Source organism: Canis aureus, chromosome 25 (assembly GCF_053574225.1).
Source record: "Canis aureus isolate CA01 chromosome 25, VMU_Caureus_v.1.0, whole genome shotgun sequence".
In the NCBI taxonomy this organism is placed as follows: Eukaryota; Metazoa; Chordata; class Mammalia; order Carnivora; family Canidae; genus Canis; species Canis aureus.
Window position 1 is genome coordinate 26,995,609 of NC_135635.1, and position 23,086 is coordinate 27,018,694.

General features: G+C 36.1%; 1 protein-coding gene and 1 long non-coding RNA gene across 3 annotated transcripts in view; one reads left to right on the plus strand and one right to left on the minus strand.

Moving 5' to 3' along the window:
* LOC144297127 (uncharacterized) lies at positions 1-18,129 on the plus strand. Its single transcript, XR_013364219.1, has 3 exons — positions 1-2,007; positions 11,924-12,007; positions 16,885-18,129. It is a non-coding gene; the product is annotated as an uncharacterized LOC144297127 (long non-coding RNA).
* The window catches only part of LOC144297122 (pyridine nucleotide-disulfide oxidoreductase domain-containing protein 1), a 27,558-nt gene continuing 5,327 nt past the window's right edge, over positions 856-23,086 (minus strand). Inside the window, exons 3-12 of one of the 2 annotated variants that reach the window (XM_077870827.1) lie at positions 17,920-18,039; positions 15,160-15,288; positions 12,364-12,437; positions 9,366-9,526; positions 7,350-7,450; positions 6,199-6,334; positions 5,195-5,304; positions 4,309-4,431; positions 2,458-2,595; positions 856-1,568 (exon numbers count right to left, since the gene is read on the minus strand). In XM_077870827.1, the coding sequence (XP_077726953.1) occupies positions 1,323-1,568; positions 2,458-2,595; positions 4,309-4,431; positions 5,195-5,304; positions 6,199-6,334; positions 7,350-7,450; positions 9,366-9,526; positions 12,364-12,437; positions 15,160-15,288; positions 17,920-18,039 (1,338 nt within the window). In that variant the 3' untranslated portion in view covers positions 856-1,322. Of the gene's footprint in view, positions 1,569-2,457; positions 2,596-4,308; positions 4,432-5,194; positions 5,308-6,198; positions 6,335-7,349; positions 7,451-9,365; positions 9,527-12,363; positions 12,438-15,159; positions 15,289-17,919; positions 18,040-23,086 lie in introns of both variants that reach the window. The other variant, XM_077870826.1, reaches the window with a different exon arrangement.

Sequence of the window (23,086 nt, forward strand, 5' to 3'; positions counted from 1 at the left end):
ATTGCTCAATGAGTATAAATCAGGTAAATATGAAGAATAGACTGATTCTCTTATAAGTCTCTCTCAGTCATGTCAGGCAGACACTCTGCCTCCTAGAGTACCCAAAGGCCTTCTGCTAACCAGCTTATTCCCTTTACATCACTATGAATTCAACAATGTCTTACAGAGACCATAATCTTTGTTTTCTGTAGAGGTATTAAGTAACAGAATTTAGCCTACCTTTTTAAAATATAGACTAGGGTTTCCAACTTTTATTTTAATTTGTCTAATTTGTGATGCACCCTGCCCTCACAGCATTGGTTGTGATGAACACTGGTTGAGAAGTTGGCCTGTGTAGCAGAGGTCAAGAAACCAGTGACTCTCACACTAAATACTCTCAAGCCTGTGAGAGCATGCCATCCATATACCGCTGTGTTTCTGACAGCATTCTCTTTTGGGATAGGGCTCATATTTGAGTGAAGATAAAAAAAAAAAACACACCACTAGACACTTAACTAATGAGCAGATATGGAAGGACCAATGGGATTATAATCGAACTCCTGAGTTTTGACCAGAATGTGTGTTTTTAGTTGTAGACTGAATCATCTCAGACTTATCATTCTGAGAAGGCTGATAAAGAGAGGGAAGAAAAAATTCAGGTAACTTTTAGATGTCTACAAACATGCTTCAGCAATCTAAGAAGTTGATGATGTATGAGATGAGTTTCTATATTTTCCAAGAAAAGTTAATTTTTGTGATTACAGGCTTAAGACAAGTTCAATATGTATGAAATATTAATAAAATTATCTCTGAAGTATTAGACTTGAAAATTTCAGATCATGATTTATAAAAACAGTATGAAATGAGAAGAATACCTAAGTTCACATAACTCTTTATTTTTTTTTTAATATAACCAACTTTTGATAGCAGTGTTATCAGACATAGGCCTATTACAGAAAAGGAGTGATTTCAGCTCATAACAGCTGTAGAAATGTAAACAAAGTATTAATACAAATGATATTAGCAAATAAGATATTGCTATATCTCTCTGTAAAACTATAAACCTCTTGAAACCATATCCCTCTCTGACATACCAGACCAAGTTGTTGGCTAAGTAGATAACAACCTAGCTAAATCTGCTCCAAAGCTAAGTCAGAAAGATTAAATCCCTACGTTTACATAAGTAGTCAGTTTTGTGTTGTAAAGATCAAATAATTTACGTATCTTTTTCCAATATTCTATTTTAATACTTCCTCCTGAAATCATTATTAAATTAGTGCAGTCATTTACCTTATTGTGACTTTTGCTATTTGGAATTTTATGTCGTTCTAGAAATGCCTTTTTTAATCAAAATAATCTTCTAAATCAATATTTGGATCTAGTAGGTCTCCATATGATGAAAGATCCGTCTGATTTAAAATTAAGTGTTCAAACGTTTCTTCTAAGTCCGTTTCACCAATTAAGACAGCTCCCATCATTTGCCCATTCTGCATGACAACTTTGACATATTCTTGTCCTTTGGTACATCTCAGCATTAATTCATGATCTGAACCTAAACCTTGGGCATTGTATTTTCCCAGCAACACAACCTAAATGTAGGAATAAAAACATAAAGGAAACACTGTATGTAGTTATACTGTGTTATGCTAGAGTGGCCAGCAAGAAAATCTATTCATGAAAATTGGGGAGTGTCTCAAAGAAAACATTTGAATGGCACTGCATTAATGTATGGATGACACCACCACACAATCTCCATGAACATTAAAAACATCTAGTGAATTAACTATGTAGGATCTGGACTACATCAGCTTAGAATCATGAAGAAAAAACTTGCCTCAGAGTAAAGAGGAGTAAATAGTACGTATGGCAAAGCAGGTGGTTCATAAATAATAAACAAACATATATTTCTTTATTTTTAGAGAACAGGGTAGAGGACCAGAGTCCCAAGCAAACTCCATGCTAAGCACACAGCCGGATGTGGGGCGCAATCTCATATCTCTGAGATCAGGACCTGAGCTGAAACCAAGAGTAAGTCACTTAACTGAGTGAACCACCTGGGCACTCCACACCTGATTCATTCTTGAGTGCTATAGGTACAATAGCTTTTGGTTCTTCTCACAAAGCAAGACTGAATCTCAGAATGTACCAGCAGAGAATAAGCCTGGAAGAGACATCTAATTTTCTCATTTGAGGGGATCCCTGGGTGGCTCAGCGGTTTAGTGCCTGCCTTCGGCCCAGGGCATGATCCTGGAGACCCGGGATCGAGTCCCATATCGGGCTCCCTGGATGGAGCCTGCTTCTCCCTCTGCCTGTGTCTCTGCCTCCCTCTCTCTCTGTCTCATGAATGAATGAATGAATGAATGAATGAATAAATAAATAAAATCTTTAAAAAAAATAATTTTCTCATTTGAGTAAGTATTTACATGGTTTTAGTTACAAGACTTAATAAAAAGACACTAATTTGCTTATCTTGCTTACCTTATAGTTAAAAAATTTTGTTACATGAGCAAAAAGTTCAAAGCTGAAGTCCAGGTCAATAGATTCTCCTAAACTAGCTGCAGCCATGCATTTCGCTGCATACCATCCCATCTGTCTGGCCTGGGTCCACAACCTCATCTGGAAAAAAAAACATGAGATAAAATTTTTCATTGACCTTGTTTTAAAAATGCTAGCACCTTATTAACGAACCCTGACAGTCCTCGAGACTGGCTAGGTCTAGCAAGTTTGATGACTAGTTGGGATTTTCTTTGCCATAGAAGCAGTCATCAATCCACACTAACTGAACGATTTTGCTGTTTCATAATTCTATCCAAATTACTGCCTTTAAAATTAAAGGATGCTACCAAATCTGTATGTTTCAATAAACTATTACAAATAACTAAAACACTTCAGGAGGTATATCAGGTAAGAATACTACTAATTAACCAGTCTCCTTTTTCAGAATAAATTCATCAATGGCATAAGTAGAGATGACGAATTATCACTGGAAATTCATTTCTAATCCTTCGGTAAGCAATATATTAGTTGGCATCCAGCCCTAGGAAATCTTACCATATTTTAGCAACCAGTCAAACAAACAAGAATTTGTTTTAAATTCTTCCATTATTAATTTCTTCTTTACTGTATGTTTATTTCTACAAAGTTTTAGGAATACCTGATAGGACACTGGCCTTGAAACTCAAGAGATTTAAATATCAAATCTTCTATATATTTAACTTTTCATTTTTATTTAATTAATAGCCTTAATCTCTTTACCTGAAATGTATATTACCTATTCCATGACTATTGAGAGACTTAAATAAGCTAGCCTATGCCCTGGTAACTAAATTTGTCTTAAAACAAGCTGGCACTTTAGAAACAAGCTGAAAGCACTCTTCCTATGATTGTTATCTCTGCTGTATGTAAAAACAAAGAACTGAAGCTGCCTCTTAAAATACATCTAGCTCTTCTGCTACTTCACACTCCGTAGTTAATCTGAGGAACTAAAACCCCCACCTGTGGAGCTGGTCTCTCACCGAGTGTTGTGTAGCGCTTTTATCTGTAATGTCTACCTGTGTGTCTACTCCTAAGACCACCTCACCTATGGTCATAGTCTGAGTATTGTCCTCAAGGACTTCTGCTCTGCCATGGCGAGGCCAGCAGCACTGAGGGCAGGAGGAAGTGGCCACCCAGTTGGACGGAGCTGTTCAGCTGAGGAAGGGTGTTCACTCTAGGAAGTTTTTTCAGTCATAATTCCCACAGGACCAGAACTGGGTCCTCAGGATCCCATAAGGTCATCATCTATACAGTCAGTTATTCATCTAAAGCTTCACCATTCGGTCTGGTAGCCACTAAACACATGGAGCTATTGAAACTTACATGTAAATAAAATTCAGTTTCTCAGTCATACTCAGCACATTTTAAGTGCTCAATAGAGATACGTAACTAGTGGCTACCTAACTAGACAGTGGTGATCAAAGTATTTAAAGATGAAAAACAAAGTAATAGCCCATAATTCTTTTTAAATCACAAGACCTCCCAGTCTGTTCCATCACTATAATATCTTACCAAAGGGGAAAAATTATTATTATTTTTTTTAAATGTCACAAAAAACTCTATGATAGTTTCCTACTTCAAGTAGCAAAGTGGGGGCACCTGGATGGCTCAGTGGTTGAGTGTCTGCCTTCAGCTCAGCGTGTGATCCTGGAGTTCTGGGATCAAGTCCCAAATTGGGCTCCCTGCATGGAGCTTGCTTCTCCCTCTGCCTATGTCTCTGCCTCTCTCTGTCTCTCATGAATAAATAAAGTCTTAAAGAAAAATAAAAAGGTATGATCATGGATGCTGGCTCACCTGCTGCCAGAATGGGCTGGGTGGCCAGGACGCAGTACAGATATCACCCGCAGCATAGACATCAGAGACAGACGTGTGCATCTGAGCATCCACTTTCAGGCCACCATCTTCTCCTAGATCAAACTAAACAATGTTCCTGATAAGCATATGTGGGAAGAAAAATGAAAGATGTCGTCTTCATTCTCAAGTAAAATAACAAGTCAAATTTTTACACCTTGGTATGCTGATGTGTAGGGAGAAAGTAAAAAACAGTTGCAAAGTTAAGACCTCTCAGCTGAATCTTCAGGGAACCAAAATCCTACTAGGACAGACCAAGTCAAAAATTCTTACATTTGCATCAAGAACACTCAGTAACCATGTGACTACCCCACTCATAATAATAATAATCCTCAATTAGGTAAGCTTCAAGTGCTAGATAGTTTCTCTAAAGGAATCATTTGTAAGAAGTCGTAGGTGTCTGTCTCATCGACCTTTAGACAAATGAGTTGTGCATTATGTCCCATTAATGAGGACCCTTATGCTGGGATGTTAACCGCTTAAGGACTGTAGGCAATACGAAATACTGCAAATCAGAAAGGGAGACAGAACGTAAAGACTGCTAACTCTGGGAAACAAACTAGGGGTGTTGGAAGGGGAGGAGGACGGGGGGTGGGAGTGAATGGGTGACGGGCACTGGGGGTTATTCTGTATGTTAGTAAATTGAACACCAATAAAAAAAATAAAAAAAAAAAGAAATACTGCAAATCAAAACATGAATGTAAACTAAATTGTTTTCAGCTTCCTTAAAACAGTTTTACACTAAAACAATGAATGGTTATTTAGGCTTGAGAATTAGATATCTCATACTACTTTAAAAATATTCATAGGACAAAAAATTTCACCTTACATTGTTGCCACAGAGAAAAGGTTCTGTATTTGGTGTAACTCCTGTAGCACTGACAATGAAATCACAGCCGTATGTCTTTTCATTAGTCAATTCCACATATACGGGCCATGCTTCTTTAAAAGAAACAAAAAAACCCAACTTTATTTTCAAATGAAATCACCACCAGCTATCATTAGCATTATGTGTAATGTCTAGAACAAAGAGTGAAAGAAAAAGGCAGGAGAGGACTTTAAAACATACACCTTGATAATTCTTATAAAGTACACATTTGCTTAAGCAATTATAAAGCAATCCACACTGCCTCCATATTTTGGGTATACTTAACACAATTATGGCATTCTAAACATTTTCCTTCAAATTCAAAGAACTTCTAACAAAATGAATTTAAAACTGGTAATCACTTTATAAATTATTTCTTTAAAAGTATTAACTATTTACTTCACTGAGAGTTTAGTCCAAATAGGTTACTTACTTTTCAATCTTTTCCTACATTCATATTCAAACTGTTAACACTACTTTTTTCCATGGAAAAATTCAAAGAATTCAAAAACAGTGGACTATCTCATATGCTAGTTCAGCTGAGTGTATTTCTTCAAATGGTGGTAATTCTCAAAGGAAGTGTGGAATAGGGATTAGATCGTCTCTAACTCCCAAATTTATAGGTTTTTACTCTGTTTGATTTGGGGGAAGTCACTTCACCTCTGAGATCATAAAGGATTTTTTTTTAGTTTGTATTTGTTTTGATCTGCAAGATATTCTGATTGACTCACAGAAGTATGGTGGTCATTTGCACCACGAAGTCCTATGTAAAATGTAAAACTAAACACAAATTATCAGGAAACTTGAAGACTAAGCAATAAAAATGAAATGACTTATATTAAGTAATGGTTTCATTTTTACTTTTTATGTTTAAATTTCATATGGAAATTAAAAGTTTTTAATACAGTGAGATTAAGTTTTCTTTTTAAATTAGTGGTTATTATAGTTTTTATTTTATTACTTACCTTTATCAGTTGTGACTGACTGATTACAACGGTCTCTGGGAAAAGGTAAGGACTTTTTCTTAGAAATTCTAAATTCTTCTTGAAGGTAAATCTTCTTTACTTCACACATAGTTTCAATGTGGACCTTATGAGAAAACTAAAAGAAATACTGTCACCATAACAATTCCCCCAAAAACGAAATGGGTTACTGATGATAAAAAAAATTACAATACCTGTAGAAACATAAAGAAAAAGAATCTTACAATATAAATGGAAACACACTAGATGTCCCAAAATAAACCTCGATTTCTGTGCGTGAAGGGAGTGAGCAGAAATCCATTCAGAACTCAAAAGAACTAGTTCCATTGGGAAGTGACACCAAGTGCACAATTTTTAATATAAGCCTCAGTGATAATTATAAATACAGTTTTTAAAAATTAACAACTGCTAGAGACAATAAACCCATGCCCAATTACTGTTATATCCCAGAACCTTAGTAAAGTGCCAAGTATGTAGTTTACTGAACCAAACTGTTGAAGTTCTCAGGTTAAAAATACTATTAATCTCTCAGGATCTGAAGGTGCAGGAAGAAATGATTTTGTATAATTTCTATCACAAAAGTCAGATTTATCATGAAGCCAGCTCCCCTCCAAACTACTCAAGGCTGAAAAGAAATGATACACAGTAATAAGGACTCCATGTATGCTCCCTACATGTAGCATCTCCAATGCTCCTTACAGTATTTAAATATCATAGTCTCTTAACTATTTAAAAACAGAAACATCTAATAAATAAAATGAGTAATAGCAAGTCATCTGCTTATCCAATTAGGGTGTTAAATATATATTTTATTTAGAATTTGTCTAATAACCTTTCAAATATTATATATCAAGTGACCTTTAAGAAAAGATTAATTTAATATAGGATAGCTATGCTCACTGTAGTCTAGGCCTGGAAATCTCTAGCTGGGGAATTAAAAGGAAGGGCAAGAGTTAGATGAATGAGATACTCACTTATCTTTAATAAGGAATTGGGCCAAGTGCCACTGGTTCTGTCTGTCCTAGAGCTTTGGACCTAGCAGTTGTCTGACTTACTTGTAATCAGTCTTTATGAATGGTTCAAGAATTTGAAATTGTATCTTAGGCATATTTAATTAGTATATGAATACATACCTCTTTTGTACCTTTAAGATTCAAGCCTTCATGCCAATCAGGTCCCAAAGCACTGCCCAAATTACCAGCACCAGATTTGGTTTGTGCTTCCTTTTTCCTTCCTAAAAAGATAAACTCAATTAAAAATTCAAATGATCTAAGAATTGCCAGGCAGAAAAGTATACTTGTGTTCTCAAGCTTTTAGGCAATATTAGGATTCTCATACATACATACAGCATGATTAAACTAAGTTACCCGAATTGATCATTATTTTAATGTTTTGTGATATAGAGCTATGAAATGAATTATCTTTCAATCAAGTGTTGAGTATAAACACAATGTGTTTGGGGGATGTTATGTACATGGTAAATATGAAGGGTAGGATCTATGTGATAAGAGGTTGATGATATCCAAAATATATAAAGAACTACAACTTGGTAACAAAAATACAACCAAAATAAAAATGGGCAGAGGACCTGAACAGACAGCTGTTTCCAAAGACATACAGCTGGTTAACAGGGACATGAAATGATCCTTAACATCACTAACCATCAGAGAAGTACAAATCAAAACCACAATGAGTTATCACCCTACACTCGTAGAATGGCTAGAATCAAAAAGATAAGAACAAATAAGTCTTGGTGAGGGTGTGGAGAAACAAGATCCCTCATGCACTGTTGATGGGAATGCAAACTGGTACAGCCATTGTTTAAAAAAAAAAAAGTGTGGAGGTTCCTCAAAAAATTAAAAATAGAATTACAAATAAATGAATAGATACACAGAATTACCATATGATCCAGGAAATGAAACACTAATTCAAAAAGATGTACCCCTATGTTAACTGCAGCAATATTTGGAAACAAACTATGGAAGCAATCCAAGTGTCCATCAACTGATGAATGGATAAAGAAGATGTGGGGTATATATACAATGGAATATTTTTCGGTCATTAAAAAGGAATGAGATCTTGCCATGTACAACATGGATGGAGCTAGATTATGCTAAATGAAGTCAGACAGAGAAGACAAGCTCCATATGATTTCACTCAGGTGGAATTTAAGAAACAAAAAACAAACTAAGAACCAGCCTCCCATACAGAAAACTGGTGGTTGCCAGTGGAGAGGTGGGTGGGTGGAAGGGTGAAATAAAGGGGATTAGGAATACGCTTATCATGAGGAGCACTGAATAATGTACAAAATTGCTGAACCATTTTATTGTACACCTGAAACTAACATTTTATGTTAACTAAACTTAAGTAAAATTGTTTTAAATAAATGCATGCAAATTAAACTAGAAAAAATATTTTAAAACAACGAAATAAAGCAGAAACAGGCTCAGGTATAGAGAACTGGTGGTTGCCACAAGGGAGGCACTGGTGCGCAGGCAAAACAGGTGAACAAGAGTAAGAAGTACGAACTTCCAGTTATGAATAAATCACACGGCTGTAAAGTGCAGTGCAGGAAATACAGCCAATACTCTAATAACTTTGCACCGTGATGGAGGGTAAGTAAGCCTACTGAGGTGACCATATCATAATGTATAAAAATACTGAATCACTATTCTTGAACACCTGAAACTAATAAATTGTAGTTATAATTCAATAAAATATCAGCCAGTTTTTAAACATTTTGTCAACTTTTAGCACCCTCAAAATTTATATTCTTTTTGAACTGTATAAACCAAAAGTTTAAAAAAAAAGATCTTATAATAAAAAAACTAGGTTTGTATCAATGCTTTTTTTAACTCACTGCATTTTTTTGTAAAATTACTTGAGGTGCTATCCAGCTGTACCATCTGTCTGCAAAGATGCAGATGGGCTGGTTCATTTATTTCATTTATATTTCCAGTTTTAATTATATATATTTGTCATTAAAAAAAATGCTGGAAAATCTGTCATATAAGATACAGAAATAAATATTACCTATATTTCTATTCCCAACTATAATACTTTGCTCAATATTCTTATAGCCTTTTTCTATATAGCTAAGAAACTAGATAGTTTCATCTGTGAATCAATGAATTAGATGCTAGATTTACCTTCAGTTGTATATCTGGTTCTTTTATGTGCCATTCTAGCCTCTGGTTTTTCAGCAATGAGCTTTGAAGTCAAGAATTCAGCTGCTCCTGCATCGAAGAAAGTATTCCCAATAGCTTTATCTTTAATGGCCCAAATGACTTCACAGCCTTCAATTTCATACCTAAACGGAATATTAAAATTATTCGGACCAATTTCGAAAGTCTGAGAAGAAATCTCTGTATTTGCAAATAATAATTATCTCTGAAGACAAAAGAAAGTAATTTAAGGCGAATTGAGCAAGAATGATTATAACTAGGAATGTCCTCTTTCAGGATAAAAAGAATTAAAGTAGAATAAAGAAATTTAACCAGTTCATTGAAAGAACATAAAAATAACAAACATATGTAACTGAGTATCAGATAAAATTTCATTGCAATGACCATCACTTCTAGAGTTCCAGTTTCCCCAACACAATTATATGGATATTCCCCAGGGTTCCATGAGTGAGCAGTGCTTTGTTGATATGGTTATAGTGTAATCAATAATGGGTGGATGGATGGCATACAGTTACAATACTGAGAATACCTCACTTTTGTAACAAGTTGTATATTCAACTTGTTGTATACTCAAAGCACGACATTATAGAAGGAGATATAAAAAGGAGAGAATAAGAGTCATTAACTAAAATTTTAACTTTGTTATAAAGGAACCATTACCCTGCAATCCTTTCCCTTTGCCCCAGAAATTTCCAGCCATCCAGCCAAAGAAAGATCGGTTCACAGAAAAATCAAGAAAGAAAGGAATGGCCTTGGTGTACATAGGCCATCAGAACTCATGAGATGGCCAGAGTTCCTGCACATCTGCTTTATCTCTAGTTTTGGTCATGGAGAATGTGGTTTGCCTAGTATTTATTTCACCAAGTCCCTGAAGTCCATTAGATTTTTCTGCTATTAATACTTGTTTTGGTATAACTGATGAACTGGGACAATCCCAGACAAACAGGATACATTGTCATTTTAAATATACTAAGATTTTACTTGAACCTGTAGTGGTACTAAGAGTATCATATGTTAAGAACTTTTAATGCTGACTTCTGGTCAAAGTATTGTCTTCATGTCACAGACACTATAACATAACACGTGGACTTTTCAAGGCTAATCGATAAGCAGATGATACAAAAAAGAAGGTCTAGTACATCTGACTTCAGGTCACCTGATAATCCTGCTTTCTGACAATATGATAAAGGATCTCCCTGCCACATCTAATGAGCCTTTATTTTTCCTGCTCCCCTATGGCAGAAATAAGTATTTACAGTTACTCAATTTCAGATTCTTTGGAGAATATTCTATTTTATGGTGCTTAGGTCATACAGGATTACTGATGAGCAGAAAACAAAATATACAAATATTCAGTAATATTTTAATTTACAGACAGGCACATCATTATTATGAAATACTTTCTTTACCTTTTATAAATTAGAAATTCTACCATTTTCTAAAAATTTTAAAATAATGTAATAGTATAACACATTATCAGTATAGCTTAAAATACCAATGCTTGACTTATAGGCCACAGTAGTAAGTAACAAATCCCGTACATGCCCTACCTCACAGGACACCTTGTGTACTCCCCTTAGTCTATGAACTATGCCCTCAGAAAGGCATAATCACAGAGATATCACGCAAAACAGAAATAATTTCATTTTTAAAACCAGTCTTAAAAAAATAAAGTGAGGTACAGTTTTGTGAAATTATTTTTTAAAAAAGTCTGTTTGAAATGGAAAGGATTAACCTACACTAGTAAAGAAGAAAACTACACTGAAGAAAGTCAGCATTAGCCTCAGGGGAACACGAGGGCTACTGAAAAACACAACGTGTTTGTGTATGTCATTTTTCGTCATGAGATGACAAACACTTGATCATCACTGGACCTAAGCTGAGACAATAGCACTATATATGGCTTTTCTTTAGGAATTTTATTTAATTATATAGTCTATCTCCAACCTAAAGAAAATGAGGAACAGAAAGTTGTAAGACTTTGAACATTTCTGAATGTAGGAAAATTTGCCAATATAAATAGTAATAGTATTAAGTTATACTTCTGGTCATCACTGATGGGAGAAAGTTTGTCATGTGCCTCCCTCCTTTTGGCCCTGTTTGGGTTTGACTTAGTTTTCTTCTCTGCAGTTCCCCATACAATGCCACATACTTCACAGTTACTAGGAATGTACTAGACATTCCTAGTATTCAGGCAATTTAGGACTCGTTTACAAGCTTCCACTGGGATTCACCATCCTGTCAAAAAAAGGAGCAAAAACCTAGTCCGAGAATTAGAATGGACAGGGCTTTGGCAAATTCATCATTTTGATACAAATTTGTCCTCTTTGTAGTTGGACTCAACTTTCTAGTCTGAAAATATCTAGACTATTCCAGGTCAGCCATCCATCAGAAGATAAAATCACAAAGAGAATCAATGCTCTATATATCATAGCAGGATATTTATTCCTCAATGTTCTCTAATCTTGAAATATCATCTTAAAATAGTATTTTATATTAATTTATGTGTTCACATTTTCTAGCTTTCAAAAACCCAAGAGCTGGAATACCACATATCTTGAAATAGGAGTCATGGGCCAGATGGGTAACCATATGAGTGAAGCAGGGTGAGTATAAATAAAAAGTGGTGGGGGCTGTGGCTAGAAATCTCTAAAAGTGAGCACATTTGAATTGTTTTTCAGTACACTACATGCTTACCATCTATGGGTCGTATCTATGCAGTCACCTGTGTGTGACCCCTTGAGACATAAAACATTCCCTGAAGTCATGTTTTACAACGATACTTCTGCAACTATAAATTCCATGTAAAACTAAAAAGATAAAGTTGATATTTTCCTTGAAAATATATGAAAAACAATTACATTTATCTTTGAATTTCGGAATACCGAGATGTTTTCCAGTCTCCCAATAATTACATGAATCATCGAACAGTGTTTAAATAGTATTTTAAAATAATACTTACACTAGTTCAAGTGCAATGCCACCATTCCCTATAATCATTATTCTTTTAGCTTTAGTAAGCTGTTTCTGAAATTCCTGTTTTAAAAACAAAATGAGACAATGTTTCACAAATAGTGGGCAAACCTTGAAGCAAGAGGCTTTGCTGATATTTTTTAAATGTAAGAATTTTATCCAATTTACAAAGGAACAGAATAAATCTCACTTTCCAACTCTGCAGGACACATCTTCCCAATATTACAGGTGCTGTTTCAGCCAAGCTGCCTTCAGAGCGATGCCTCTGACTTTTCTTGCCTCTTAGGTCATTACATTTAGAATAGTTCCAAATTTCAGCAAGAAGCATGATCTCTAGTCTGTCACATTCCCAACTACTTGATCAGATCAATTTACTAACAGGACTGATTTGTATCCTGCATACAGGATTATTCTTTTTCATCTAGTTCTTCAGTTGACACTTTCTGTGGAGTCACTCAACACTAAAAACTTGCAGGAAGAGTCCCTGCTCTAGGAGTTAGTAACTTGGGCAAGTTGCCTTGGATTCTTCAACTATAAATGGAAAAAAAAGCGACTCAATCTCATTAGGTCTCTGTAAGCATTAAGATAATATAAATAGGGCGGCCTGGGTGGCTCAGCGGTTTAGCGCCACCTTCCACCCAGGGCATGATCCTGGGGACCTGGTATCGAGTCCCACATGGGGCTCCCCAGAGGGAGCCTGCCTATGTCTTTGCCTCTCTGTGTCTCTCATGAATACATAAAATCTTTTTTAAAAAATTAAGATAATATAAATAAAGCTATTAGAAGAGGGCACAATAATGTCTAACATTTATCAGAAAAAAAATGTTATGTTCTTATAAGACAATTAATTGATGTCTCTCCCACCCTGCTCTTCTGCCCTCTAAAAAAAGATCACAATGTGCTTAGGGAAGCCATGGTCATTTTTATGGCACTTCCAAAAGTACAGAATAGTCCCACTGTTTCACGGTGACACCTGAATAGCTAAATTCCTCTTCCTACAATGTCAAGTTACCATTTCTATTAAATTCATCCAAAAACTTACTGTAATAGTCAGTAACCACTGCAACTGACTTGTTTAAAATTCTAAAAAAACAAACAAACAAACAAAAAAAAAAGGCTGAAGTTAATTTTAGCTTGTACTACACTGAGCAAAGTAAATAATTTAAGATCCATTAAAAAAACTGGATGTGGAGATGAATGGCATGAGTTTAAGCTGTACTTCTGATTAACTTTTACTATACGTAAATAACCTCTCCATCAGAGTTTTCTATTTGTAAAGTGGGAGTAATACTGTTACGGGATTATCATAAGCAGCCAGTGAGTTCATGTATGTGGAGGAACACAGTTATGAACTCAATCTCTGGTAACAGGAACTTGAAATGTCTACAAGAAGATAATAAAGTCTTTCTAGTTGTCTCAATATCCCTATTTAATTAAGAACAAGCTGAAAGAAAACATCAGTTTTCAAGAATATAAAACATTATTTTTATTTTTTATTTTTTTATTTTTTTTAATTTATTTATGACAGTCACAGAGAGAGAGAGAGAGAGAGAGGCAGAGAGACAGGCAGAGGGAGAAGCAGGCTCCATGCACCAGGGGCCTGATGTGGGATTCGATCCCGGGTCTCCAGGATCGCGCCCTGGGCCAAAGGCAGGCGCCAAACCGCTGCGCCACCCAGGGATCCCTAAAACATTATTAATAAATGTAAATTATCACCCTGTGAACAGAACAACGAGCTTGAGTTGTAAGATAGAATTTTTTTTTTTTTAAAGATTTTACTTATTTATTCATGAGAGACACAGAGAGACAGACAGAGAGGGGCAGAGACACAGGCATAGGGAGAAGCAGGCTCCATGCAGGGAGCCCAATGCAGGACTTGATCCCGGGACCCTGGGATCATGCCCTGAGTCAAAGGCAGACACTCAACACTGAACCACCCAGGCGTCCCAGTCCCGGTAAGATGGAATATTATGACTGGTGGGGGCAGCCCGGGTGGCTCAGCGGTTTGGCGCGACCTTCGGCCTGGGGCCTGATCCCGGAGACTCGGGATCGAGTCCCACATTGGGCTCCCTGCATGGAGCCTGCTTCTCCCTCTGCCTGTGTCTCTGCCTCTCTCTCTCTCTCTGTCTCTCATGAATAAATAAATGAAATCTTTAAACAAACAAACAAAAAGAATATTATGACTGGCAACCAGAAAGAGCTTCTTGGCAAGAAGGGTCAATGAAGCCAGAAGCCCTGAAATCCGTTACCAGAAGCTGTGGAAGGTTCCACAGAGTTTTACCTTTTTGGGATAATTTATTATGGTTCCTAAGCAGAACAATAACCAAATGAATTTTTCCGTTCTGGGATTTTGTCATGATTCTGTACCTCAAATCTTCTGAATGTTAACTTCTTTGCTAAGGGGTAAGTTCAGTAAGTTTGGGATATGCTTTATGTTTTTGGAAAAAGACCATTATTTAGGTTGCAAATCACATATTCCCAAAGTACAATAATAAACATATGCATAATGTAAGTTAGACCTTTAGCTTAATTTTTATATCTGGGACACATCGGACAATGGAAAGAACACAGAGCATCAGCATGAACTAAAAAACAGGGAAAATTATCAGCTACAACCTATCTGAAATTGGCAATAATAAAACATTGTAACTATTTTCTGGTTTATGGATCATTAAAAAACTCTTACAAGATTTAGGAATTAACACTGTGAGTACTTTGATTCAAATACAGAAAAATCTAAGAAATATTCATGTTCCTTTCCTATGACCCAACCCCAGAATGTTACCTGAGCACTGTCTGTATCACGGATTCCTAATACATAAGGATTTCCTTCACATATCAACTTTGGTTTAGCTCCAGCACACAGACAGAGTTTCTCATACACATGCTGACTGCCATCTCCTGTTAAAATGCACTGTAAAAACACAGAGCAAGGAAGGGGAAGGGAGAAACATTTATCCATGGGTAGGTACAATTTCATTTCAAATAAAAAATTCAAGAAAGCAAAACACACATTAATGTTGCCTCTTGGTGGCACTCAATACTGTGTTATAGCAATTGCAAACTTAAGAATGCAGTCTCCCATCCAGTCAGTGATCTGCCATCATTTTGGGGTCATGAACCATTCTGGGAATCTGGTGAAAACTATCTTTCTCCCTGAAAGGTACATTCACACCAGAATTTTGCATAAAACTTAATCTCATGATATTCGGCGAGGTATGTTGACCTCATGTTAGAAACTAAACATTTAGAATTTTTTTAATTGAACATTCTGATGTTATACCCAGGGCAGGCCTTAATGTACATTTCTGATCTCAGTGGAAATTACTGTAGGAAGATCTAGTAATTCTAATGGTTTTAAGCCTTAAAACTGGTATGGGTACAGGGGAGTACAATGTGGCAGAAAAGGTTACAATGTATGTCTTCTTAATCTAAAAACATCAGAAGTGCTCAAAAAGAAAAAAAAAAAAAAAAAAGAAAGAAAGAAAGAAAGAAACCAGTATAGTCTTCTTAGGTACAAATAACAATCAATTTACCAGCAAATAAATGCTCTTTGGGGATATTTTCATATTAAGTGAAAAATATATTAACCTTAAATCTGAGCATGTACTAGCTTTAAAGTTATTTATATTAATTTTTGATTGAGTCTGAATTTGAACCTAAAATATATATTTGAAATCCATTGTTTTTGTTCTGTAGTATCAAAAACCTACATATAAGTAGTAGCCCTTTGTAAGTGTATATATATATATATACTTACATACATATACATACATATACATACATACACACACACACACACACACACACACACACACAATGAGATACCAGACTTTTTCAGAGTGGTTTAGAGATTAACATTTGCCCTGTGTGTGATTTATAAAACATGGCAAATCGTAACTATAGCACTTGATAGCTACTGAGACTTTGTTACCCATTGTAATTCTCCAACTGCATAGCAAATACATAAAGCTAATATTTCAACACAATATAATGGGTATACAAATTCTGTACAAGTCTTCCTGCAGATAATATAGTTAGAATTTTATCCGACAAACAGCAGTTATACACATTGAGCAAATTTAAAAAATAATTTGCACTTAGCTACTGTAAAAACAAACACATAAACTCTTCATTGGCTACTGTTAAATTTTTGGAAGTAGACATGAAGATAAAACACAATCTGTAATTCATTAAAGAATATAAAGGATAAGAGAATACAAACATGATCTCATTTAGGACACGTTCAACAGTAATGGGAAGCACTCTGATTTATTCACATGCCCAAATATAAATTCCTTCACAATTTATTAGTATACCTTTGAGCACACGTCTATTTGCAAATTAACAGACACAGATGTTATATGGGATATATACTACTGTAAATATTAGGATTCATTCTGGTTTTGGGATTCAGATTTCTTATTTTTTTCTCCTAAAATTCAGTACTTTTTCTTATTTATTTATTTTTTTTGTTTTGAATGTCTCATATGTGTGTTTTCTCCCTAAGGAAGAACTCACGAATTAGAGCTGCTTTAGAGAAACAACTGCAAACTCTACTGCCCATCTTGCCTGAAGCTCATCTGAGGATACTGCTGATCACCTGGCAACACCCTTTCCAGAGCCTGCTGTCTGCATTCCCATGTGCAGTGGGTTACTGGGTCCTGCTGAGTTTATAGCGGAAATGTCACTCATATCTGGGCTGTTCTTTCCCATTACACTGTCCCTGTCTTAGTTCAGGCCTTCTACCATCCTGGATCACTGCAGCCACCTTCTGATCTGGTTGCTGGCCACAAGCCACTCACACCACCTTATCCTTAATACTGCTATCAGATCTGCCTTCCTAGGACAGTATATCATCACTCTGCCTCCACTGATGATAAATGAATTTCCTGGCATGATGCAAACAGCTCTTTGCAGCCCTGTTTGGCCTCATCTGCCCATCTCCTTTCCTTGTCCCCACCTAGAGTCCTCTGACAGCGTCACTCATCCATATGCCCCCTTCCTTTGCTTTCAGCCTTTGAATAAGCAACCTCCTTTTCTTTCCTACAATGCCCCTAATTAAGAACTCTTACTTCACTCACCTTTTAAACCTGTTCAAACATTACTCCCTCTGTGAAGTCCTCCCAAATCCCTCATATCAGCCCTTTGATAAGAGTTCAGTGACTGTGCTTTGCATGTCCCTAGCATCATATGCGTGCACGCGTATATTCCCCACAACACTGGGAGCTCCCAGGGCAGGTTCACTGTAATGTTCCCGTCCCAGCACTTAACATGGTGCCCAGAACAAAGTAGACACCATACAAACATTAATGCTTATGTAAAATGTAAAACCGAAAATGCTAAATCAAACTAATTATATAATCCCAATAAACTCACAAGATGTGTAAGTTTTCCCAGTAATAATACAAATCAATGTTACTAAACTTTATATGCTAGGGCCCTTGGCCATGGTGGGGGTACAGATGGGGTCAAAAGAAAGCAGGCGAAAACTCATCAAGATTGAACAGTGGATAGTCATTAAGGAAAAAAAAAATCCTCTTACATGTTCTTTACTTTTCAGTTGCTTTACTTCGGATTGTATAACCTTAACGTTGGGAAAGCGATTTTCTAACATGGTTTTCGGTTGCTCTTCAACATCAAACTCCTCTAATACTTTAGAAACCTGTATTAAATCCGAAAGGTAAAAATGTATGTTTTTAATGTTTCCTTTTAAAAAATTTAAATAATAAAAATACCGTCACTTCTTTTTATACACTACTTACTTCATGTACTTACTTTCATAAAAGAAAGTCGGCCAGTCACATCACATACAGCATAAAGAGGGCCAACTCCACATTTTAAGACCTGAACTCAAGTATTAGTCCTAGCACTCAGGCAGGGCAGCCAGGTCACTGCACCTTAGTCTCCTAGCCTGCAAAATGAGGGCTGACTCTACTTACTTCTGCATACTTTCACCACACAGCTTGTTGATTTCCTTATCCTTACAGTTTTCTCTGTCCACTCATTAGCTAACTTTATTGTGATCTGGCCTTCAGACTCTTTCTTATTGTCCACACCTAGTAGCTTCCTCTTGGACTCACTTTTCTTCCAGTGCAGCTGTGACTCCACTGCAGATCATATCATGTTTTGCCCAAACTCTACTTCCTTGCTCTCTTATCTTTAACCATTACCCTGCAAAGCTGCAACCACAGATCCAACTACTGCTTTCTCCAGTCCTATACCTGGTCTGTGGTGGAAGGACCACACCTTGCAGATATCATGTGACCTCAGCTGCCCCTTAAATACTACTTGGAAATCCTGCTAACAGCCCTAGTAGTTTGCAAAACTTTTAGTCTCAAGACTCCTTTACAACACTCCTACAGATAACTGAGGACTCCAAAGAACTATTGTCCATGTGAGTTAAACCCAGTGATATTTGCTATATTACATAAGAAAACTGAGAAAAATTTAAAATATTTAATTCAATTAGAATAAAAAATCCAAAACATGTTAAACATTTTATAATATCCTTTTAATAAAAAATAACAATTTTTCCAAATGAAATTAAGAAGAATGGTACTGTTTTATGTTTTTTCAAATTTCTTTAATGTCTGACCTTAATAAAAGATCTGCTTCTGCACTCAAATTATTGCAGTATGTTAATTTGACTGAAGTATATGGAGACGGTTCAGCCTCACACAGATATGCAGCCTTTTCAGGCAACTGTTAATTCTTTGATGTTACACTAAAACCCAACAAGCATGGTTTCTTAAAGATTAGTTGCAATGTAGAATTTGAAACCATATCAAAATAATCTTTCATACTCTGTTACCGTGAAGTCCACTGGTCTATCTTGCACTTTGAATGGATCTTGTAACATCACATTCATAATGTGGACAATAGTGGTTTCCTAAGTTAATGGAAATCTTCCCAACATTAACACATTTCAAATCACTACAATATCATAAAAATCATTATTATCACCAACAATCTCACCAGAGAAGTCTTTAAGTACTATGAGACTCACAGTGAAGACATAAGTTTTCCAAAATTCTAATTCTGACTTGAAAGCTCTAATTGGCAACAAATACTGTCACTTGTTTTCCTTGAAGGGATAGGCTCACTTCACTCATTTTCCAAATATGAATTACTTTGTCAGTTGTTCTTTCAAGTAAAGTTGGTGTTCATAAAAGAGGAATTAGTTCCTCTTGCAACTTGGCAACTGCACAACTGCTTTTCCTTGAGACACTACCACTCCTGTGCATAGAACAAGTGCCTATGCCTACATCCCATTCCATCATACATGGTATTAAAAAGATGTGCAGTTAAGAGTCAGGATTTAATAAAATTAGCATTTTTTTTTTACTGACTTTAATTCATTTAACTGAGTTTGTAGCAGAGAAGAATACAGGGACCCCTAGTACACTTTAGCCATGGTTGTTCTTATACAATCGGTGTTTAAGGGTCAATATAGTGAGAAGAGTAACATCTTCCATCCCTCAGTAATTTTTCCAAATGTTCATTGTTCTGTTTCCCAAACACATTCTATCCTCCTCTGCATTCCCAGCAAATAATTTTACTCCGAGGTTCAAGGAGACTAAAAACTCTTACTACTTCTTTCCACCATCTATACATTTCTCCCCTTAGTCTGCCTTCCTTGACCGGTTTTTACCTTTTCAAGGTGAATCCAGCAATCTGTGCTCTATATCCCACTGTCTCTCACCTCCTCAGAACTCTTTCCTTATTCTGTATTCCTTATTTTCCTTTATGTATGGCCTTTCCTACTGATTTCTTAGTATCAACAGGTAAACAAGCTAAAGTATCTTTCATCTTAAAAGAATAAAACTCAACTTAATGCTAATCCTCATGTCCTCTATTTGCTGCCACCCGTCTTTTCTACCTTTCCAATTAAATTTCAAAAAAGAAAAGTTATGGTGACTTCATGTTAGAGTTACCTTCACTAACTTCTGAAAACAGTATAAACTGCCTCAAAGTCACCAAGATTTTACTAGATATAGGCACTTTTTTGAGTCATTGTCTGACCTTACTATTCCTGTAGATCTGACACCACTGACCTCTTTTTTTTTTTTTTTTAAATCAACATGAGACAGATTAAGGGGGCACCTTAATCTTTTTTTTTTTAGATTTTATTTATTTATTCATGAGAGGCACAGAGAGAAAGAGAGGCAGAGACACAGGCAGAGGGAGAAGCAGGCTCCATGAAGGGAGCCCAACGTGGGACTCGATCCTGGATCTCCAGGATTGCAACCCGGGCCGAAGGCGGCACTAAATCGCTGAGCCACCAGGGCTGTCCCTGACCACTTCTCTTAATTAAATTTTTGCCTTCCATGTCTTCAGAGATACTCCTCTTTCATAGTTCTCCTCAATCTAGACTAATAAGAGTGGCTGTTTTCAGGTCTTCCTTTCTCTGTGACCTTCCTTTAAATGTCAGTGTTCCACAGGACCCTGCTGCTGGGCTCTTTCATTGTATAAATTGCATCCCATGCCTATGGCTCAGCTGACACTGAGACAATGATGAATACTAAGTTATCATCTCCAGTGTTCTCACCTACTGAAAATCCTCCAAAAGTTTGGCATCATCTAAATCTGGAGAAAATAGAATTCTGTACATAGCATACAAGCCCATAATGGTCAGGTCCCTGCCTACTGGTTCCACCTCACACTTTTACTCTAGCAGCACTGAATTAGTACCTCTTACAGCATATTGCACAGCCACATACTTTCATGCACCTGGCACTTGCCTGCCTCCATTTACCTCTTACAGACATGGGGAAACCTACTACTCTTTCAGTCTCAGTTTCAATGTACTCTTGTAAAGCCTTTCTGGATCCCCAAAGGCAGGCTTTGGCACTCATTCATAATACATTTATAAAAATGATTATGCACATATTGCAATATGACCTCAGCTGTTTTTGTTTTTTGCCACAATCAGGACAATTCCCATATTGTATGATAACTATGTCTCACAGATCTGTTGCCCCCAATAGAAAGGAATCATTCTGAGAAAGGTCTACTCATTAACCATGAGGGCCATGAAGGCAAAGGACCTGTATTCAAAACCTATCTATATACACCTCAGACATTGACCCAACCTCACTATGACTCATTTACCTCATCTATAAGTAGGGTAATAAAAGAACTTACTTCATAGAGTTACTTAAGGATTAAACTAATACATTTAAAACATTTATATATATTTTTTAATTTTTTTTTTATTTATTTATGATAGTCAGAGAGAAGGAGAGGCAGAGACACAGGCAGAGGGAGAAGCAGGCTCCATGCACCGGGAGCCCGATGTGGGAATCGATCCTGGGTCTCCAGGATTGCGCCCTAGGCCAAAGGCAGGCGCCAAACCGCTGCGCCACCCAGGGATCCCTTCTTGCATTTAAAACATTTAGAAGAGTGTTTGGTGCATAGTAAATGTTCTAGAAGTAATGTGAGTTATTATTAGTAATCTTTTTTCTCCTTTAGAAGTTACACATGCCATGAAAGCAAACAGTACCTAATATAAAATAAAATGTGCCTCTTTATCATTCTCTGAATCTCACACTACCCCACCACTACTGCTGTCCCTTGATTCCAGAGATAATCAGTAGTGACTTTTTGTTGTATGTTCTATACTTTCTATCTCTATATTCTGGGTGCCTAGCACACTGGTTGATACATTGTATAAATGCTCAAAAAATGAGAAAAAGGATGCAATTTCCTACTCCTGAATATTAAGACTAGCTGATATTTGCATGTTTGTTATTCCAATGCACTTTCACATGTTAGTATATCTTAAACTCTCAACCTTGTTAAGTAAGCAAGGAAGGTATTATCCTAATATTATAAGTGAAGCAACTGAGATAGAGATTAGCCACGGCTAACCAAGCAGCCAGAAAATAAGTTAGGCCTAAAACCTAAGATTTTTTTCTCCTTCTACTGTACAAAATTTACAAAATTAGCAAAAATTGAACTCAAGTCTTATAACTACGTAAGAGTTACACCAAATTCATTCTGGAAAACACTTGTAAGGCCCAGCAATACATTCTGATCCTTTAAATGAATATATATGCTTTCTCTTTTAAGAGATTGATAGCCATAATTTATTCTATTGTTTTCTCAATCCTGCCGTAAGTCCTTTGGCTGTACCTGGGTAGTAAGATCTCTTACATACCTCCAAGCAGGTTATAAAGGATCAACATACTGTATTAAATTACCTTTGGTCTTAGGGGTTTACAACATGAGAAAGTTTTATTATCAGAATATAAGGGAAAACTTATATTAAAGACTATGGTAGGATTCTTCCCTGAATTATGGGAACAAAAGATTTACTTACGTAATTTTTTTGCATAGGCATTATAACACTTCAGTATATGCATAATTTATAAATATGTAAATATACATATATTAGGACATCAGTCGAAACTTTTTTGATGTGAGGTACACCATATCAAAAATGTTTAGAGATCACTATTCTATATCATGACCCAAATGATTTCAGACTCCTAAGGTAATGATATGATGCATGTAATGTAAATTCATGGAACTACTAGGTGTTTTGAGATGCTTATTACACATCTGAAACATTATCTGCAAGTGTAAACTTGCCTAGGAAGCACTTTTCTGATTTGCGAAGGCACACATTTATACACATACACTATATACATATGTATATATACAACTGCACATAAATCGGATATCCAAATGTATTTGTATTCATAGTT